The sequence below is a fragment of the Delphinus delphis genome, chromosome 10 (genome assembly GCF_949987515.2).
Source record: "Delphinus delphis chromosome 10, mDelDel1.2, whole genome shotgun sequence".
Lineage (NCBI taxonomy): Eukaryota > Metazoa > Chordata > Mammalia > Artiodactyla > Delphinidae > Delphinus > Delphinus delphis.
In genome coordinates, this window is record NC_082692.2 from 60,379,603 (window position 1) to 60,399,546 (window position 19,944).

A 19,944-nucleotide genomic window follows, 5' to 3' on the forward strand; every position below is an offset into this window, starting at 1 on the left:
CTACCAAACTTCAAGCACTAGGCAGAAGCACCATAGCACACAGGGTCACGTAGCCCCAAGCCCACCCCCAGGACAGCCATCTTCAACTGACAGCTTCCTCCCAACACAGAAGGGATGCTCACTTCCACTCCAACCCTAAGGACCTGCTCCAAGAACAGGACCGCCACCTGGCAAAAGGGACACGAAACCATGATAAGGTGTTTCCATTTGTTTTTCCTCATTGGATGGGGCCACCATAAAACTTTAATAATATTAAACAGAAGGGTGGGGTTTATAAAAATGTAGACCAAAGGAGAATGTTGTCGTAAATTATGGTCAGCCATCAAAGCAATTATGCCCCAGAGTTTAATGAGCTATGTCTCATCCAAATCTGAATGAAGAAATTTCTAGAGCATTAAGATTGCTTCTTACTTTTGTACACAGTCTCAATCATGGGTGCCCTAGATAAGTCTATAGAACACAAGAGTCAAGGTCATCAGAACTAAAAGTGTGCTTATTCCTGCTCCATCGTCATGTCCACAGCAGGAAATCTGCTCCAGAACAAAGAAGTACCTCATTTACTTTTTAAAAAATGATTTGTCTTTGTGGATTGAATTGATATACCTAAAATACAAGAGAAACGATCTAATTCCTATTTCTATAAAATCCAAACATCTGGCAGGTCAGGCCTAAATGAACAAAGCTAATTCCTAGGAGACATGTAAAACACAAGGCTTTCGGCAGGGGTCAGAGAGCACATTTTTTAAATTTTGGCACCAAGTCTCAAGAGCTTCTTGTTTCTTGGAAGGTTAGTGGTGGTCCTTTCTGCCTTTCGGTCCTGACACACAGTGAGATCAAAGGAAACTCGAGTGGCATGGCTCTCTTCTGTTATTCTGACCTGCACTTTACACACATTTCCTATTCTGAAAGCACGGAGAGGTACTGAGTCTATAGGGCTGCTAACATTGTTATGCCTTACGTGGAACTCAGCTGTCTATTTGCTTAATCGACTGTAAACAGAGATCCCTTGCCAAACAGTACTTGCCATAAAGAACTCAACACGGGGCATGTTCACTTGGATGCTGTCCACAAGCTTCAGGAGCAAACATGAAATGTCTCACCACTGAGCAAACCAAACTGGAGCTACGCTCTGGAAACCAGCTCGGTGGTGTGGCTCAGAGGCCTGGAAAAGTTTTATTTCACACATTTAAGCCGGTTATTCTATTTTTTTTCATCTTTATTGGAGTACAATTGCTTTAAAATGGTGTGTTAATTTCTGCTTTATAACAAAGTGAATCAGTTATACATATGTTCCCATATCTCTTCCCTCTTGCGTCTCCCTCCCTCCCCCCCTGCCTATCCCACCCCTCTAGGTGGTCACAAAGCACCGAGCTGATCTCCCTGTGCTATGTGGCTGCTTCCCACTAGCTATCTATTTTACGTTTGGTAGTGTATATATGTCCATACCACTCTCTCACTTTGTCACAGCTTACCCTTCCCCCTCCCCATATCCTCAAGTCCATTCTCTAGTAGGTCTGTGTCTTTATTCCCATCTTACCCCTAGGTTCTTCATGACATTTTTTTCCCCTTAGATTCCATATATATGTGTTAGCATACAGTATTTGTCTTTCTCTTTCTGACTTACTTCACTCTGTATGACAGACTCTAGGTCCATCCACCTCACTACAAATAACTCAGTTTCGTTTCTTTTTATGGCTGAGTAATATTTTTAGGGATGGGTTTTAAGGAAAAAGATTGGAGATGACAAAATTTCACAAAATACAAGGATGTTCTCATGGCATTCTTTATATTATAAAAATCATAACGCAAATATCCACTAATCAAGCCATGGTTAACCAGATTAAGACACATTCATATGATGCTGTGTGATGTGATATATGAGATGACATGATATTACTATATAATATTATATAAAACAGCCTTATCTAATGACACAGGACATTGCTTAATATAATATTAAGTGGTAGGAAACTATATCCATAGAACGCCAGTTTGCTTTTTAAAAATCTGTCAACTGTATATACACATGCACACACTTTTATAAGACTACATTTCCCTCATAACAGCACTTCTAACACTGAACTGCCAGGGTACTTTTCTGTTTTGCTTTCCACCCCTCCCTCCCCTACTTCTTGTATACCTCCTATTCCTCTGGCAGGCACCAGGTGGCCCACATCACAGAGACAGGCATGACCTGAGGATAAAGAGCAGGAGTGTGTCTGAATCCCAATCCAGAGGCTTCACCCTGGCCTGAAATGCTGTTCAGGGGTTCCCTGGCACAGAGAAGGCACTCTGGGATGTTCACACCCTCTTCCTTCTCTAAAGTTTGGAGACAAAGACGTGAGCAAAATGCGCTGGATCTCTGCCTAGAAACCCTGGTGAAAAGTTGACTTGTAAGAAAAGATTATTTTTCAATAGGAATAATATACCAGTCGTAAGGAACACCCTTGCTGTTGTCCTGGCAAATAAGCATCTTGCCCCAAGAAAGCTGAAGGCAGCTCTGTCCTTGGAAGATTAACACACTAGAGTCAGACAGTTGTTACTAGGGAAGCAGACAGGTTCGTGCACCCGATTTAAACTGTGGCTGAAAAAGGAATCCTCAGCATGAGTGGACCAGAACCTAACCATGGTCAGTCACGCCAAGCAGTGACTGACAAAGGAAAGGGCGGGAACAAAGGACAGTCTGGTCTGCAATGACCTTTTCAGATTATCTGTTGATCCCTTAAGCTACACTGTCCCTTCTTAATGTTGAAAGCCAAGAAAAGAGCAGCACGTTGTGACAGAAGGAACTGCAAGACTAGTTTCTCCTTTACATTTTACTATTTGGCCTTGTGCAAGGCAGAGGCAAAATGCTAACACCTTAATTTTTTCGAATTATGGTTTTCTCTGGATATATGCCTGGGAGTGGGATAGCTGGATCATATTGGTAGTTCTAGTTTTAATTTTTTAAGGACCCTCCATACTGTTCTCCATAATGGCTGTACCAATTTACATTCCCACCCACAGTGTAGGAGGGTTCCCTTTTCTCCACACCCTCTTCAGCATTTATTGTTTGTAGACTTTTTGATGATGGCCATTCTGACCAGTATGAGGCGATACCTCACTGTAGTTTTGATTTACATTTCTCTGATAATTAGCAATATTGAGCATCTTTTCATGTGCTTTTTTTTTTGGCCATCTGAGTGTCTTCTTTGGAGAAATGTCTATTTAGATCTGCCCATTTTTGATTGGGTTGTTTGTTTTTTGGATATTGAGCTGCACAAGCTGTTTATATATTTTGGAGATTCATCCCTTGTCAGTCACTTCATTTACAAACATTTTCTCTCATTCTGTGGGTTGTCTTTTTATTTTGTTTACGGTTTTCTTTGCTGTGCAAAAGCTTTTAAGTTTAATTAGGTCCCATTTGTTTATTTTTGTTTTTATTTTCATTACTCTAGGAGGTGGATCCAAAAAGATATTGCTGCAATTTATGTCAAAGAGTGTTCTGCCTATGTTTTCCTTTAAGAGTTTTATAGTATCTGGTCTTACATTTAGGTCTTTAATCCATTTTGAGTTTATTTTTGTGTAGGGTGTTAGAGAATGTTCTAGTTTCATTCTTTTACATGTAGCTGTCCAGTTTTCCCAGCACCACTTATTGAAGAGACAGTCTTTTCTCCATTGTATATTCTTGCCTCCTTTGTCAGAATAATTGACCACAGGTGCGTGGATTTATTTCTGGGCTTTCTATCCTGTTCCATTATAGGTCTGTTCCAGACCTCTATTTGTTTTTCTTCCAGTACCATACTGTTTTGATTACTATAGCTTTGTAGTATAGACTGAAGCCATAGAGCCTGATTCTTCCAGCTCCGTTTTTCTTTCTCAGGATTGCTTTGGCTATTTGGGGTCTTTCGTGTTTCCATACAAATTGTGAAATTTTTGTTCTAGTTCTGTGAAAAATGCCATTGGTAATTTAATAGGGATTGCGCTGAATCTGTAGATTGCCTTGGGTAGTATAGTCATTTTGACAATATTGATTCTTCCAATCCAAGAACATGGTATACCTTTCCATCTGTTTGTGTCATCTTCAATTTATTTCATCTGTGTCTTATAGTTTTCAGAGTACAAGTCTTTTGTCTCCTTAGGTAGGTTTATTCCTAGGTATTTTATTCTTTCTGATGTGATGGTAAATGGGATAGTTTCCTTAATTTCTCTTTCTGATCTTTTGTTGTTAGTGTATAGAAATGCAAGAGATCTCTGTGTATTAATTTTGTATCCTGCAACTTTACCAAATTCATTGATGAGCTCTAGTAGTTTTCTGGTAGCATCTTTCAAATTTTCTATGTATAGTATCATGTCATCTGGAACAAATTTATTTTAAATGATGATGATTTGCATTTAAACAATACAGTGAGTTTAAATATTCCTGTGAAACTAGTTGTGGAGGAGAGGGGAAGTGTAGATCTCGTGACATTTAACTAAATACCTAGCTACACTGGAAAACAAAAACTAAACAAGAGACACATTGTCACAGTTGAGGAAAGAGGACGAGACTGCCAGTGTTCATTTGCTGTGTTGCTTTATATAACATCCTTAACTCCTGGGGACTTAATGCTTTGTTTATAAAATGAGCAGGTTGTACTCGAATTCAGGACTGATTTTTAAGCTTCACTTTAGCTCTAAAATTCCATCATTTATTCTGGAATATTCTTTCTCTACTTCAAAGTTTGATAATGTCAGTTCTAGGACAGGCTTCCCATAGCTAAAGGGGTGGCATGAAGAACAGATAAAGTCTTTCTGACCAGAGGCATCCTTTGCCATTCTCAGTAATGGCAACAGTTCACCAGAATCTCCTCTGTGTCAGGTGATATTTTGAGCACATCAGCAACACTAAGGCCTTTAATGGCAGACTAGAGCAGAGTGAATGGACTCGGGGATACGGGCTGGCCCATGTGATTCATGAAGAAGCAGCCCAGTAGGGAGGCCCTCCCTAACTGTGGGTCTGTGACATGCAAGACTTTGGAAACCACTTTCAAGGCAGAAACGTGTCTCCAGGAGAAAACAAACACTCTCAGTGGCTGCATCTAAGGCCAGTTAGTCCTGCTGGGGTAGCTGTGTGTATTCAGAACTTCTACTTCCTAGTTAAAAGCTTCCCTTTTGTATTTAAGCTGTCAAAGCAGAAAGTGTGATTTTTCTCAGAAACTCGCTCTTCATTTGCCCACTGACCTGTTTTCTAGTTTGTATAGAAATGTTTTGTTTCTACCATCAGAAAGAAACAGAAGCCACTGAACAGTTCCTATAGAAGGTATGCAGGGAAACAGAAATGAATAGAACCACCACCCTAAATAAAAGGCATCAGAGTTTCTGATTCTAAGGAAAAAAACATCCAGGCAGCCAACTGTCTCCTCTGGCCACAGCAGGTCAGCACACAAGTGAATATACGAAATGAAGAGAGATATTGAAGGTCTAAATAACTAAGCATCGGCTATAAAACAAACACTAGCATTTCTATTCTGCTTGTAGAGAATCATCTAATAGCAAAAAAGGGGAAAGCACCTTGCTTTACGAAAAGCTAAACCATTAAAACCATTTGAACTTACTAAATATATATGAAAATTTAAAGAGAACTCTAATTATTTAATTCATGGACCGGATACACCAGCCTAGAGCAAGGCAGGTACATACCTCACCCTGAGTTCTTATGAGTCCTTACTATGTTCCAGAGGCTGTCCACAGGGCTTCCCATGTACTAATTCATTTAACCTCCCACACTCTAGTCAGGTATCCTCATCATCCTCATTGTACAGTGGAAAAACTGGAGGCTCAAAAAAACGAAGGAACATGCCCAAGGTCACACGTCAGGTGAGGATCCTGGTTAAAAAACAAACCAGCATCAATGAACCTGTAGTTCTTATGTTTTCAGCAAGACAAGTAGTGCCATTGAGCATCTAGCATTAAATACCACTCCCGTGCCTGCTCTGAGATTCATGTAAAATACATAAATACTGTATGAAGGAAGGAAGATTTAAAATACAGTCGACAATGAATTGACTCTGTCTCCTCCCCCCTCCCTCCCTCTCTCTCTCTCACTACACATACCCCTAAGCACGGCAGGCCGTGTAGGATATTACGGGTCTACTTCAGGACCACACAAAGCTGTTTATGCTCTCAGAGAAACAGAAGCTTTTAGGATCTGGTTCAGGATCCACTCAGCTAGATAAAGATGATGGCAGGGGAGGTGACCCAAGAGAGGAAGCAGGGGAAGGTAGGAAGGGAAGGGGGAGTGTCAGAAGGGCAGGGCCACATGGCGAAAGTCCAGGGCCTAGAGAAATGCAGGTCCTTTGGGGTCTCTCAGCTGTAGCGCAGGGAGGGAGACAAGCCATAGCCATGGGTGGTCTGACCTGAGACCTTTACCCAAGCCCTGGTTCAGGGAAGGGTGGGGATCTGGCAGGAGCACTCAGGTAGGCTCCAGCTCTGGTGAGTAGGGCAGTGGGGCAGGGGAACCTGCAGATGGGATTTGGGGAGCAACACAAAACCATTTCCTCCAACCAGGCAGCCTTGGGAAGAGGAAGCCCGGGCTCCAGGCACATTCCTGGCATGGAAAGGGGCAAAGTCACAGCCCAGGCCATCTTATGCTGTGTAGGGAATGGGCCCTGGTAGCTGTGAGATGCTCAGCCTGGAAGATGTAAAAGGCAAGCTGAGCACTGCAAGGTGGGAGCTGACTATGGGCAATCGTCACAGCTACAGGGGCTGACCACACACGAACATTTGGGGGAACATGGCAGAGGCCAAGGACACATCATTCTAGTGCTAACTCCAGAGATTGCTGGAACCACAGACCCTGCCAACCTCCTATGCAGGTCACCTCATCTGGAAACCCAGGATCTGGCTAGACACACAGGAGTCAGGTACTCTAGCTCTAGCCTGAGGCCTGGGGATAAGAATCAGCCAGACTTAGGAGGCTTGGGTCCTAGGCCCACATACATGAATAGCTGATGCAGGATGGGAGCCCGTGAGTCAGGCCAGCAGGGGGTGGTGAACTGCAGAGGGCTGGGACTCACTGGGCACCTGGGGCCCAGCTCTTCTGGGAATTTAAGTCATCAATCAGACATCCACAAGGGAATCTTGAGGCTGGAGCAGAAATCTCTCATCTGAAAGAAGGAACTCATTAAAAGTTATTCCAAGAGTCAGAGAGGTTCATGAATTCACTTCATGATGGTATCAACTTAGAAGCTGATCCAGGAGATGGGCCTATTTTCTTTCTCTCTCTTTTTTTTTTTTCTATCCTCACTGACATTTTTTTTTTTTTTTTTTGCGGTTCGCGGGCCTCTCACTGTTGTGGCCTCTCCCGTTGCAGAGCACAGGCTCTGGACGCGCAGGCTCAGCGGCCATGGCTCACGGGCCCAGCCGCTCCGCGGCGTGTGGGATCTTCCCGGACCGGGGCACGAACCCGTGTCCCCTGCATCGGCAGGCCGACTCCCAACCACTGTGCCACCAGGGAAGCCCTGACATTTTTTTAATTGAAGTATAGTTGATTTACAATGTTGTACAGCAAAGTGGTTCAATTATGCATACACACACATTCTTTTTTAATATTCTTTTCCATTAAGGTTTATCATAGTGAAACTGTGCACCTCAGATTGGGACTTGAACACATGGGGCCAGAACTCGAACCAGGCCTAAATGCAGATTGGGACTTGAACCCACATGGCTGGGACTCGTCCTGGGCCAAAACCCATAGTCTTCCAACTGAGATCACACACCTGGTTTCAGGTCTTAATGAAGTTCAGGTTCCTGATGTCTCATCACAGAAAATTCAGTGGGAGACAAAGTGATAGGTAAGAAGTGGATTTATTTAGAGAGAAACACACTCCACAGACAGAGTGTGGGCCATCTCAGAAGGTGAGAAAAGCACCAGGGTATGGAGTTGTCAGTTTTTATAGGGGTGGGTAATTTCATAGGCTAATGAGTGGGAGGAGTATTCAGCTATTTCGGGAAGGGATGGGGATTCCCAGGAATTGGGCCACTGCCCACTTTTCGATCCTTATGGTGGCCTTGGAACAGTCATGGTGCCTGTAGGTGTGTCATTTAGCTTGCTGATGTGTTACAGTGAGCATATACTGAGGCTCAAGGTCTAGTGGAAGTCGACTTGTCTGCCTCTTGGACCCATTTGGTTCTAATCAGTTTATGTCATGTCCTTGGGCTATGTCATTCTTTCAAAGATTGTGCCCTGCCCCCTTCCCTCCTGTTTTAATAGGACATTGAACATGGCTTTCTGTGCTATACAGCAGGACCCTGTTGTTTATCCATTCTATATATAATAGCTTACATCTGCTAACCCCAACCTCCCACTCCATCCCTCCCCCAACCCCCTTCCCCTTGGCAACCACAAGTCTATTCTCTGTGTCTGAGAGTCTGCTTCTGTTCTGTAGATAGGTTCACTTGTGTCATATTTTAGATTATACATATAAGTGATACCATATGGTATTTGTCTTTCTCTTTCTGACTTCACTTAGTATGATAACCTCTAATTCCATCCATGTTGCTGCAAATGGCATTATTTCATTCTTTTTTATGGCTGAGTAGTATTCCATTGTATATATGTATCACATCTCCTTTATCCATTCATCTTCAATGAACATTTAGGTTGTTTCCATGTCTTGGCTATTGTAAATAGTAATGCTATGAACATAGGGGTGCATGTATCTTTCCAAATTATAGTTTTGTCTGGATACATGCCCAGGAGTGGGATTGCTGGGTCATATGGTAATTCTATTTTTAGTTTTCTGAGGAACCTCCATATTGTTTTACATAGTAGCTGCACCAACTTACATTCCTACCAACAGTACAGGAAGGTTCGAGATGGGCCTGTTTTCTTCAGGAGCTGAGTAAGGAGGTGAAGGCAGGGGCCTGTTTCCAGGAACTGAAGCAGGTCATGGGGACAAGGAAATTGTCATTCCACTAGCACAGCACAGGGTGAAGGTAAAACTCTGATTTCCACAACGTACACCTGTGTTCACCAACTCTGCGTTTCAGACCGTTTCTGGCAAAATGCTTGTGGACGTGCCTGAATTACTGCGGTTGAAGAAAGCTGCTTTCACAATAGCTGCAGAAACTTTCTTCCTTATTCTCTTTCAAGTCCTGAATTCTTTGTGCACCAAATGCCAAATAAATGCTTTCTGGAGCCAGAGATCTGAGGAATGAAAGTCCGGCCAAGAATTAGTACCACAAAAGCTTTATCAGAGCCCAGCAGAACTGAGCCTCTGACACTAGCAGTGGAAAGCAGATAAGATCAGGAACTTAGAGCCACAAAAGCAATCTAGAATATTGTTATTAAAGGATATGGGATTATGGGGAGAAGGTATCCAGAATTTACAAATTAGTAACCATACATCTTTGAAGGGTTACAAATTAAAAAGTAAATAAGAGCATCAGTATGATTCTTTTTCTACATTATAAGTCCATTTGCAGCATCAAACTCTCTTGGCCATTCTTAAAAGCAGATCCCCACAGGTGAATATGTGATATTCATATCACTATATTCATATCGCTATCCATATCACTTTTATGGTACCAGAGACATTATACAAATTATGAATATGAGGACATCCTAAGGCCACTTTCTTATTTCAAAAATCATGACATATACTTGGTCAACCATTAATTTCAAAGAAACATCAAAGGGTTTATTCCATTCCGAGATGGCAAGCTCTCCGTGGTGAATATGGCACGATCACAGTGTGCTTTCCTTTTAAACTGTACAGGAAAGCCAATACCAGGCTATTATTCTGAGATCACCTTCACATAGCAGATATAACAGCTGTTGATAGCAAAGTCCAATGCACAGCTAGGTAGCTAAGGCATTCGCTGGATCTTTCAGGTACCTACAAACCTCAAAGAAAAGGACTAGCCTTAAACAAAATTGGGGAAGAAAGCTTACTTTCTGATCTCATAAATTCCAAATTGCTTAACCTAGCATTCCAAACCAGTGCTGGCCAATAAAAATATAATGTGAGCAATATATATAAAGTCTTCTAGTAGGCACAGTTTTAAAAAGTAAAAAAGAAACAGGTGAAATTAATTTTAATTATACATTTTACTTAAAATGTAATTTTAGATACATTTCAATATGTTTTCAATATAAAATTATTAATGAGATACTTTACATTCTTTTTCATACTAGAGCTGTGAAATCCAGAGTAATTTAGACTACATCTCCGTTTGGATAAGCCATATTTGAAGTGCTCAGTGCTACATGTGGCTAATGACTACTGTAATGTCCCAGTTACCCTTCCCCATATCCTGACTTAAACCCTCCTACTTTCCCATCCCTTGGAATGTTACCCCAGGTTTTAGCAAGCACAGGTACCAGATTTTCTAAGATGGCCCTAATTTCACCCATTCTGTCCCATGACACCTGGGTCCCCTTGTTTTCAGTACCAAGGCAGTGTGATGTCCTGGCTCTGGTGTGACACTGCCTAGGTTTGATTCTACCTTTCACTATGTACAGCCTGGGCCAGTTTTAAACTTCTTTTTAGAGCCTCACTTTCCCCATTTTGGAAAGAATATCTCTCTTCTCATGGTGGCTGGGCATGGGAGGGGATGCTATTCCTGGAACACCACTCTTCCATACGATGAGCAATACCGCAAAAGGGACTGTTGTCAAAGCAGTCACTTCCTCCACTGCCCCACCACAGCTCCTGATTGGGGTTGAGAAAACATGCCCTCTTTTCTATCCATATCACTTCGCTCAGGATGCTCCCTGGTGCACAGACCTTTGTTTTAATCCACTTAAAGAATCCTGTCTACCTTCAGGGATCAAATAAATGCGCCTCTCCTTCAGGAAGTCTTTCCTTCAGGAAGTCTTTCCTTTTTCCTACTTGCCATCTCCAAGATGAAAGTATTCCCATGGGTCTGCCATAATGCTTTTATTTCTCACTCTCTATAGCATCCTAATTTTTCATATCAGACTTAGCTCACCTTCTGGACTTTTTCTCAAGGGTTAGGCACTTATTAACTTTGTGAACCCCTCTCGCCCTCCCCCACTCTTTCATCCCCCTCATGTTTCCCCAGGAGGCTCCTGACATTCAATATAAGATTGTGAAGCAAATGAATGGATATCCAATAGCTTTGATGTAATATATGTGACCTTTTCATTATTAAAAATACCAGTAATAAGTAAAAAGGTGATTTTAAAAAATCTGTGAGGTCCGCTCTAGCTTTGAGATTGATACGCTCTATGGTATGCACGTCCTGCTTCTGAGGTCCTCACACCTGCCCTACACAAGTCTCCAGGGCCATTCCTGGTGTCTCCTAGTTGCTGGGCCTTCCCCCATCACAAAGTGACTCAGACAGAGCTGTGTCCCACTTCCCACTCCATCACACAGTGCACCTGCTTTGGGCTCTGTTATTTCAGAGCCCTGCCGGGTGACTGGCCAGCCAACCTGATCTAGCGGTGCAGAGGAAGGAACTCCTGCCTTGCAGCATCCTCTCTCTGAGAGAGCAGATGCATCACTTGGACAGGTTAGTGCCACACAGTGTTATTGTGGCCTCTCAGGAGCTACAAGGGGCCAGTGAGGAGATGCAGGGCAGATGCACTCTGTGAAGGCATAGGTATTTCATAAACCACAGGGCGTATTTATTCCAACTGAGTAAAGACGAGGCAATCTGACTTCCAGCTTCAAAGAAGTATATGACCAGGAGTGTTTGTTAATTAATTCGATCAATTTAATTGTCCAAACTAAGGACCTTGAGAACAAAGCCATTTTACTTTTTGAAAAAGAAACTTCTTGAAAAATTAAGTTCTCATAATAAAATTTTAATTTGTTTAAAATGAATTTTGAATGAAGATCGCTAACTCATTTCATTAAAAGCACTGTGTTCTTTTTATTTTGTAAAATCGTGATTAAACCTCAGAGGAGTTTCTGTATAACAGACTAGAAACACAAAGCACTTCTAGTTTGGGGGAGATGCTCTGCTTTCCTGCAGTGGTCCTTCCACACCCCCTGGCAGCTCTTAGTTATTTTCTCACTTAGACCGGACTCTTGGGGGATGGACGATTGCCCTCACATCCTGTCACTGAGGTGGCAGAGAGAGCACAGGCCATGTCAGCAAGTGAGTAACAGAAACAGGTCTCCAAGTGCATTAATCCCGCTCTTAACGCAGGCCCAAGGAGGAGGAATTTACACACTGCAGCTGCTGGGCTACAGCCACTGAGCCTCTCAGAGAAAGACTAGATGGGAAGTGCCCTGCCACTCATGCTCTCCGTCCTCCCCTCCCTTCCTTCCCCTGGCCTGGCCTCGCCTGGGCCCCGCAGTCCTTGGCAGGCGGAAGCACACTCTCAGTTCAGCAAACCCTGACAATTAATGGCCTGTCACAGTTACGGGAAACCATTTCATCAAATCTAACCCCTGCTCCCCCACAGACCAAGTCCATTAGAGCACCAGCAAATCTTTGGAAGTTACCCAGATGCTAACTAGCTTCTGGCCAGCACATTTTAAATGAGAAACTTTAAGCCTGTGGCTATCTCATAAACATCTCAATCTGAACACCAGAGTACCATGCAATTAACACTCATTTTAAAAACCAGTTTGCAAATGCACCTGACAATATAAAATCACAGGGTATAAATTATGATTCTACTGTAAGTCTGGAGATACTTCCACAGGTGTCTTCTACTACACGAGGGGCCAGATGGCCCCAGAAACTGTATCAGTCAATGTAATACTAGGCTATGCTGCTATAACAAATAAACCCTGATGCCTCAGTGATTTATCCCAACAAAAGTTTATTTCATTCGGACACAAAGTCCCCTGCTGGTCATCAGAAACTCCCCTCTATCCAGTGTCTTAGGGCTCAGGCTCCCTCCATCTAATGATGTGTTAAGCAGTGGTACAAGGACCTATATCCCCTTCTGTGTGACCCCAGAGCATGCTTTGGGTACACTTTGCACACAGGGAGTACCCTTCATGTCTCTACCTCCCCCAGCCTCCTCCGTGGCCCTGAGCAGCAAGTAAGTTACTGTGGCCAATAGGTTCCAGATGGCAGACTAAACAAGCACTTAGTGTCCTCCCCTCCTTCCCAAGACTCCTTTAAAATGACAGTGAAGAAATAAAAGTGTAATTAATTCATAAAAGTGAAAAGAAAAGGAGGGGACCAATGAGCCACCTGCAGATTTCAATGAAGTTCTGGAAAAGACAGCAGCAAACACTATTTTCAATCATAATAACTTAAGGGCTGCCTATTGATTTTCAACATTAGTGTCAACCTCTGAACAAAGCAAGAAAGACTCAAATTTATGTTTGCAGAACAGCCCTTGAATATGTAAGAGTGAAGGTACAGCAGGGACAGATGTGAGATACGGAAAGTGGCAGGGGTGGTTGATGGGAAGTAGGGATGCCACATGCATACTAGCTATACGAATACGTGTGCTGCCAATCACCAAGATGGTGACTGTGGATGGAACAAGACCCAGAGGTTTCTGTATACGGTTTGTTTGAAAGATGACCAATAGAAAACCAAACCACAAATAATATAACCATCAAGAAACAAAAGGTAAAAGTAGTCTAAGTAAGTGAGCAAAATCCCCACCATTCAGAACAGAGAAATGAAAGACTATCTAAAATTTATACATCGAGAAATAGCAACATAAGCATATTTTTTTAGATTTATGGAGGTAATGCTAGGAGGACTGCAGAACTAAGGACAAATCGATTAAACAAGGAGCGGAGGACTGGTGCTTTTCATTGTAAGGTCTTTACCATTTTGTTTTTTAATGTTTGCATGAAAGCATCTGATAAAAAAGAAAAACAAAAGAATAAAATTAATCAAGTATAGTGTGTATTTTCTACACATTTACCTGATTTGTCTAGACCCCAAGACCCTGGAGGTAGGAGCAGGGGTCAACATGTCTTTTGTTCTCCAACGTGCTCCATCTATAGTTTTAATACTATGGTGTGTCCTGGAAAATGCAATCAACACTCACTCTGTTGAACTTGTTTGTATATAAGTACCCCCTCCTCTGTCTGCGGCGGCATGTCCACTATTCTCAGGCCCACCCAATCCTCTGTCTTCCCCCCAAATAGTCCTACTATGCGTATAGCCTTTAATGGGATTAAATGTTCAATACCCCACATCCCCAGTGCTGGGAATGCACATAATCTTAGTGAAATGGGGTCCACAGAGTCTCTTTATATAGGAAGACCTATGACTATGCATATACATAGCTGATATACCCAGTTGTGGTGTGACTGTGCTCGTTAGGGTGTGAGGTGGGGAGTGGGGGACAGGGCTTTTCTACCTGCACATAAGAGCAGTTTTGAAAAGGCTTAATCCAGTCTGTATAATTCAGAGGCTGCGGGAAACAGAATCCTGGCTCTACCCCAATTAACTGTGTGACTCTGAGAAAGCTTTGTAACCTCTCTGTGTTTGGGTGCTTTCATGTAAATGGGGATCCTCCTTATGGGGACTCCTATGACGAATCAATAATATGAACTGTGCAGAGCACCCAGGGCAGTGTCAGTTCACAGCTTTTATATGTTCTAGTTATCTTTCCATGAATTTATTTCCTCATTGTGCTGAATGCTTCAGCCCCACTCTCTCTGTTTCCCTTACCATCATATGTTCTGAGGACATTTAATTCACATTTTCACCACTATTTACTACATTTTATGTCAACACGGAAGAACAGATCATTAGAAACACTGTGTAACCTCTACACCCAAGACCTACCCTCACAAAACCTAACGAGAGAAACTAGGTAAATAAGGAACAGCTGGCCGGGAGAACAGACACACAATTCAGTTTGAAACCTTAAAATAAAAATCTTCCATTCTGCATGTTATGCTCATTGAAGCAAATATTAAAGAATTCAGAAATACTTTCTGTAACATAGCTTCGAAGACTCTTTCATGTCTCCTAAATCCAAGCAATGCAATGAGGCAAGGAAAGGTTTGACAATTGCAGTGGTTTTGAGTTTGGATTTACCACACGTGGTTTGGGCTTAGGATATTTCTTGGACTTTGTTCTACTACGACACTCCCCCTGGCTCCCTCCCTCCCAGCTCCTCTGGAAACATAAAGGCGCATCCCTGAATCAGAACTTGCCATTTGTTGTTCCCTCCACCTTGCTTGATATTACCCCAAAGAGCACCCCAGCTCCCTCCCTCACCTCCAGCAAGTCTCTGCTCAAGTCTCACCAGAGAAGTCTTCCCCAGCCAGCCCATTCAAAAGAGAGCACCCTGCCCATCCCTGGCCAGTCTCTGTCCCCCTTCCCTGCTTTATTCTTCTTCATGGCTCTCACCACTACCTAATACATATAAATATGTTTGTATTTATTTACTTCCTCTCTTTCTCCTCCCTCTAGGGCAGCACTAGCCAATAGAAATATATGGTGAGACATGTCTAATTTTAAATTTTCTAGTAACCATACGAAAAAAAGTAAAAAGAAACAAAACAGGAAAAATTAATTTTAATGTCTTTTCTTTAAGCTTGTATATCTAAAACATTGGCACTTCAAAATGTAATCAATATAAAAATTATTAATGAGATATCTTACATGTTTTGGTACTAAATTTTTGAGATCTGGTGTGTATGTTACACTTACAGTGCATCTCAGTTCAGACTCACCCCATTACAAGTACACAGAAGCCACACGTGGTTGGTCGCTACAGTATGGGTAGCACAGCTCTAGAATATAAACTCTATGGGGCAAAGACTTATTTTGCTCACTGTTATGAGCAACAGCTAGAACAGTGCCTGGCACGTGGACTTTTTTAAAATTAAAGTACAGTTGATTTACAATGTCATGTTAATTTCTGCTGTACAGCAAAGTGATTCAGTTATACATGTGTATACATTCTTTTTAAAAATATTCTTTTCCATATTTTTTTAATGTTATTTACTTTTTATTTATTTATTTTTGGCTGCATTAGGTCTTTGTTGCTGCACATGGGCTTTCTCTAGTTGCAGTGAGCAGGGGCTACTCTTCGTTGAGGTGTGTGGGCTTCTCATTGCGGTGGCTTCTCTTGTTGCGGAGCACGGGCTCTAGATGCATGGGCTTCAGTAGTTGTGGCATGTAGGCTCAGTAGTTGTGGCTCGCGGGCTCTAGAGTTCAGGCTCAGTAGTTGTGGCGCATGGGCTTAGTTGCTCTGCAGCATGTGGAATCTTTCCGGACCAGGGCTTGAACCTGTGTCCCCTGCCTTGGCAGCTGGATTCTTAACCACTGTGCACCAGGGAAGCCCCTCCATTATGGTTTATCATAGGATATTGAATATAGTTCTCTGTACTATACAGTATGACCCTGTTGTTCATCCATTCTATATATAAAAGCTTACCTCTGCTAACCCCAACCTCCCACTCCGTCCCTCCCCCCAGCCCCCTCCCCCCTGGCAACCACAAATCTGTTCTCTATGTCTGTGAGTCTGTTTCTATTTCACAGATAGGTCCATTTGTGTCATATTTTAGATTCCACATGTAAGTGATATCTTATGGTATTTGTCTTTCTCTTTCTGACTTACTTCACTTAGTATGATAATCTCTAGTTGCATCCATGTTGCTGCAAATGGCATTATTTCATTCTTTTTTATGGCTGAGTAGTATTCCATTGTATATATGTACCACACCTTCTTTATCCATTCATCTGTCAATGGACCTTTAGGTTGTTTCCATGTCTTGGCTATTGTGAATAGTGCTGCTACGAACATAAGCATGCATGTATCCTTTTGGATTATAGTTTTGTCTGGATACATGCCCAGGAGTGGGATTGCTGGATCATATGGTAATTGTATTTTTAGTTTTCTGAGGAACCTCCATACTGTTTTCCATAGTGGCTGTACCAACTTATATTCCCACCAACAGTGTAGGAGGGTTCACATTTCTCCACACCCTCTCTAGCATTCGTTATTTGTAGACTTTTTAATGATGGCCATTCTGCCCGGTGTGAGGTTCTGATTTGCATTTCTCTAATAATTAGCAATGTTGAGCATCTTTTCATGTGCCTATTGGCCATTTATATTTCTTCTTTGAAGAACTGTCTATTTAGGTCTTCTGCCCATTTTACAAGTGGGTTGTTTGGTTTTTGTTGTTGAGTTGTATGAGCTGTTTGTATATTTTGGAAAGTAAGCCCTTGTCAGTCGCATCATTTGCAAATATTTTCTCCCATTCCATAGGTTGTCTTTTCATTTTGTTTAAGGTTTCCTTTGCCATGCAAGAGCTTGTAAGTTTGAGTAGGTCCCATTTATTTATTTTTGTTTTTATTTCTATTGCCTTGGGAGACTGACCTAAGAAAACATTAGTATGATTTATGTCAGAGAATGTTTTGCCTATGATCTCTTCTAGGAGTTTTATGGTATCATGTCTTATGTTTAAGTCTTTAAGCCATTTTGAGTTTATTTTTGTGCATGGCAAGAGGGTGTATTCTTACTTCATTGATTTACATGAGGCTGTCCAACTTTCCCAGCACCACTTACTGAAGAGACTGTCTTTTTCCCATTGTATATTCTTGCCTCCTTTGTTGAAGATTAATTGACCTTCAATTAATGTGTGAAGTTTATTCACACATTAATGTGGGTTCACACATTTAAACCCACATAATGTGTGGGTTTATTTCTGGGCTGTCTATTCTGTTCCACTGATCCATATATCTTTTTTGTGGCACATGGTTTTTAAATCAAATAACAATTAACAGATTTCTTGTCTTCCATCTAATAAGCACATATTAAATATATATGATATGGGAAAAAAACATGGTGGAAATAAAGTAAATTACACTAGAGTACTTACAAGTAAGGGAGGTAAATATCCTACAGAAACAGAATGTCTGAGAAACTCCAAGGGCAAAGGAAAACAACCCATGTCAATTTTAAGCAGAGTGGGAAAGGGCATGGTTACAGCTGAAATGGGGCACCACCCTGGAGGACTGGAGGCAGGAGGATCATACAGAAGGTTACTGCAACGACTGGGATGAAAAGTCATGAAAGCTGGACTGGGATAGGGCTGGGAGAGACGCTGAGGAGGCAGAAACAACAGGGCCTGGCCCTGCCCTGTGTGGGACCCAAGTCAGGGGAGGAATTATAAAGACTGAGATTTTGAGCTCCATGGCTAAGGAAGGAGACAGTGCCATGACAAACCTGTGGAATCCCAAGGGAAAACAGGTTTATGGAGGAGGGGAGCTCATGATGACTTGCCATCAGGTTCTAACACACAAACCCCAACACATGACCGCATTTCCATCACTCTGACTTCTTCCAAATTTAGGCAGCAACAGTACTTCCAAGAACATCCCACGAGGAAATACCAACTGCAGAGGAGTCACAAGGCCCCCCTCTCTGGGTCTCAGCTTTTCCCTCTATAAAATGAGGAGGGTGATGCTGAGCCAGGTAACCCCATCCCAGCCTGGTGGTCACTTTCCTTGTACCAGGTCTTCAGAGATTTCCTCCTGCACCATGGTAGCTGAGAGCTCTAACAGAAGATTGTACAGCTATGAATCTAATTCTCCTATTTATATAACACTTTGGTTATTCTTCAGTAGTACCTGCCGACAAGAAAATTAAAGCCAGGAGCAAGCTTGAAACAGCCACCGTCAGCACGAACTCCATCCATTCTAGAGCTAATAATTTACAGGGTGAGCAGCTGAACACAAACTTGACTGCGAGTGTGAACAGTCTCATTTCTGAGCTGACATTGTGATGCCCAGTGTTGAAGCTGGCCAGCCTGACTACCAAGAGAAGGACATTCTTCTTCTGTGTGTTTACATGACATAAAGACTTTGAGTGTAGGGCTGGCAGCAAGGAACACTCAGGAAGCCTGTTTCACTTGTCCACATATGGTTCACTGTACCCAGGTGGGAAATAGAAGCATCTCACCTGAGCCGCTCTTCCTCTTTTTTTCGGAGATTGAAGTCTCGCTGAACCACCTGGAGAACATGCTCTGTTTCATCATCGGTCAGACCAGACAGGTCCAGCTTCCTCCCCATGACTTAACACCAAACACAGAAAATGGAACGAGACCTGAGAAATCAAAGGAGAGACCACAAATTGAGGGCAAGATAAAAGTCCTCCATGGATAAAATCAACCAATGTTGTTATTAAACAAAATTAGACACAGTGTTTACATAAGATCGTATCCTGCTCTGCTCTCATACTCAGCAAATATTTACAGACAACTTCAGCAAGACTGTGGAGAAAAAGAGAAGGTAACTGGTCATCAACGGTGTCATTTAGCCCAACTCTTAAATTAGAAAAAATAGATAAATTATTCTTTTTGATAGAATGAAGCATACATGAGACCTGGTGTGGATTTCCACAAAACACCAGAAGACAATATCTAAAACTTCTAAAGTTCTATGGTTTCTAAAGTTTCAAATTTTAAATATCACACATAATTGTAAGATAAAATAAATCATACTTTAAAAAAAATCATAGGGGAATTCCCTGGTGGTCCAGTGGTTAAGATTCTGGGCTTTCACTGCTGGGGGCCCGGGTTCAATCCCTGGTCTGGGAACTAAGATCCCACAAACCGCATGGTCAGGCCAAATAAATAAATAAAAATGTAAAAAAAAATCCTATATATACTATATCCCTTGAAGTTTTTATCACATGACTATGAAATATAAACTAGAAATCAGTAAACTCTCCTCTGCAAAAAATATATATATAGTAAAATAATCTTTTTAGACATTTTCTCAGAACTAGAAAAGATGATATTTCAAAGACACACCTCCCAGCAGTGCATACCTAAAAATTATGGGAAACTATTTTTTTTTTTTTTTTTTTTTTTTTTTTTGCGGTACGCGGGCCTCTCACTGTTGTGGCCTCTCCCGTTGTGGAGCACAGGCCCGGACGCGCAGGCTCAGCGGCCATGGCTCATGGGCCCAGCCGCTCCGTGGCATGTGGGATCTTCCCAGACCGGGGCACGAACCCGTGTCCCCTGCATTGACAGGCGGACTCTCAACCACTGCGCCACCAGGGAA

At 42.2% G+C, this 19,944-nt stretch overlaps 1 protein-coding gene across 2 annotated transcripts in view; it reads right to left on the reverse strand.

Moving 5' to 3' along the window:
• Positions 1-19,944, reverse strand: part of MYRIP (myosin VIIA and Rab interacting protein) — a 217,716-nt gene that overhangs the window by 159,955 nt on the left and 37,817 nt on the right. For both annotated transcript variants that reach the window (XM_060022307.1, XM_060022306.1), the window contains exon 2: positions 18,839-18,982. In XM_060022307.1, the coding sequence (XP_059878290.1) occupies positions 18,839-18,948 (110 nt within the window). In that variant the 5' untranslated portion in view covers positions 18,949-18,982. The remainder of the gene's footprint in view (positions 1-18,838; positions 18,983-19,944) is intronic.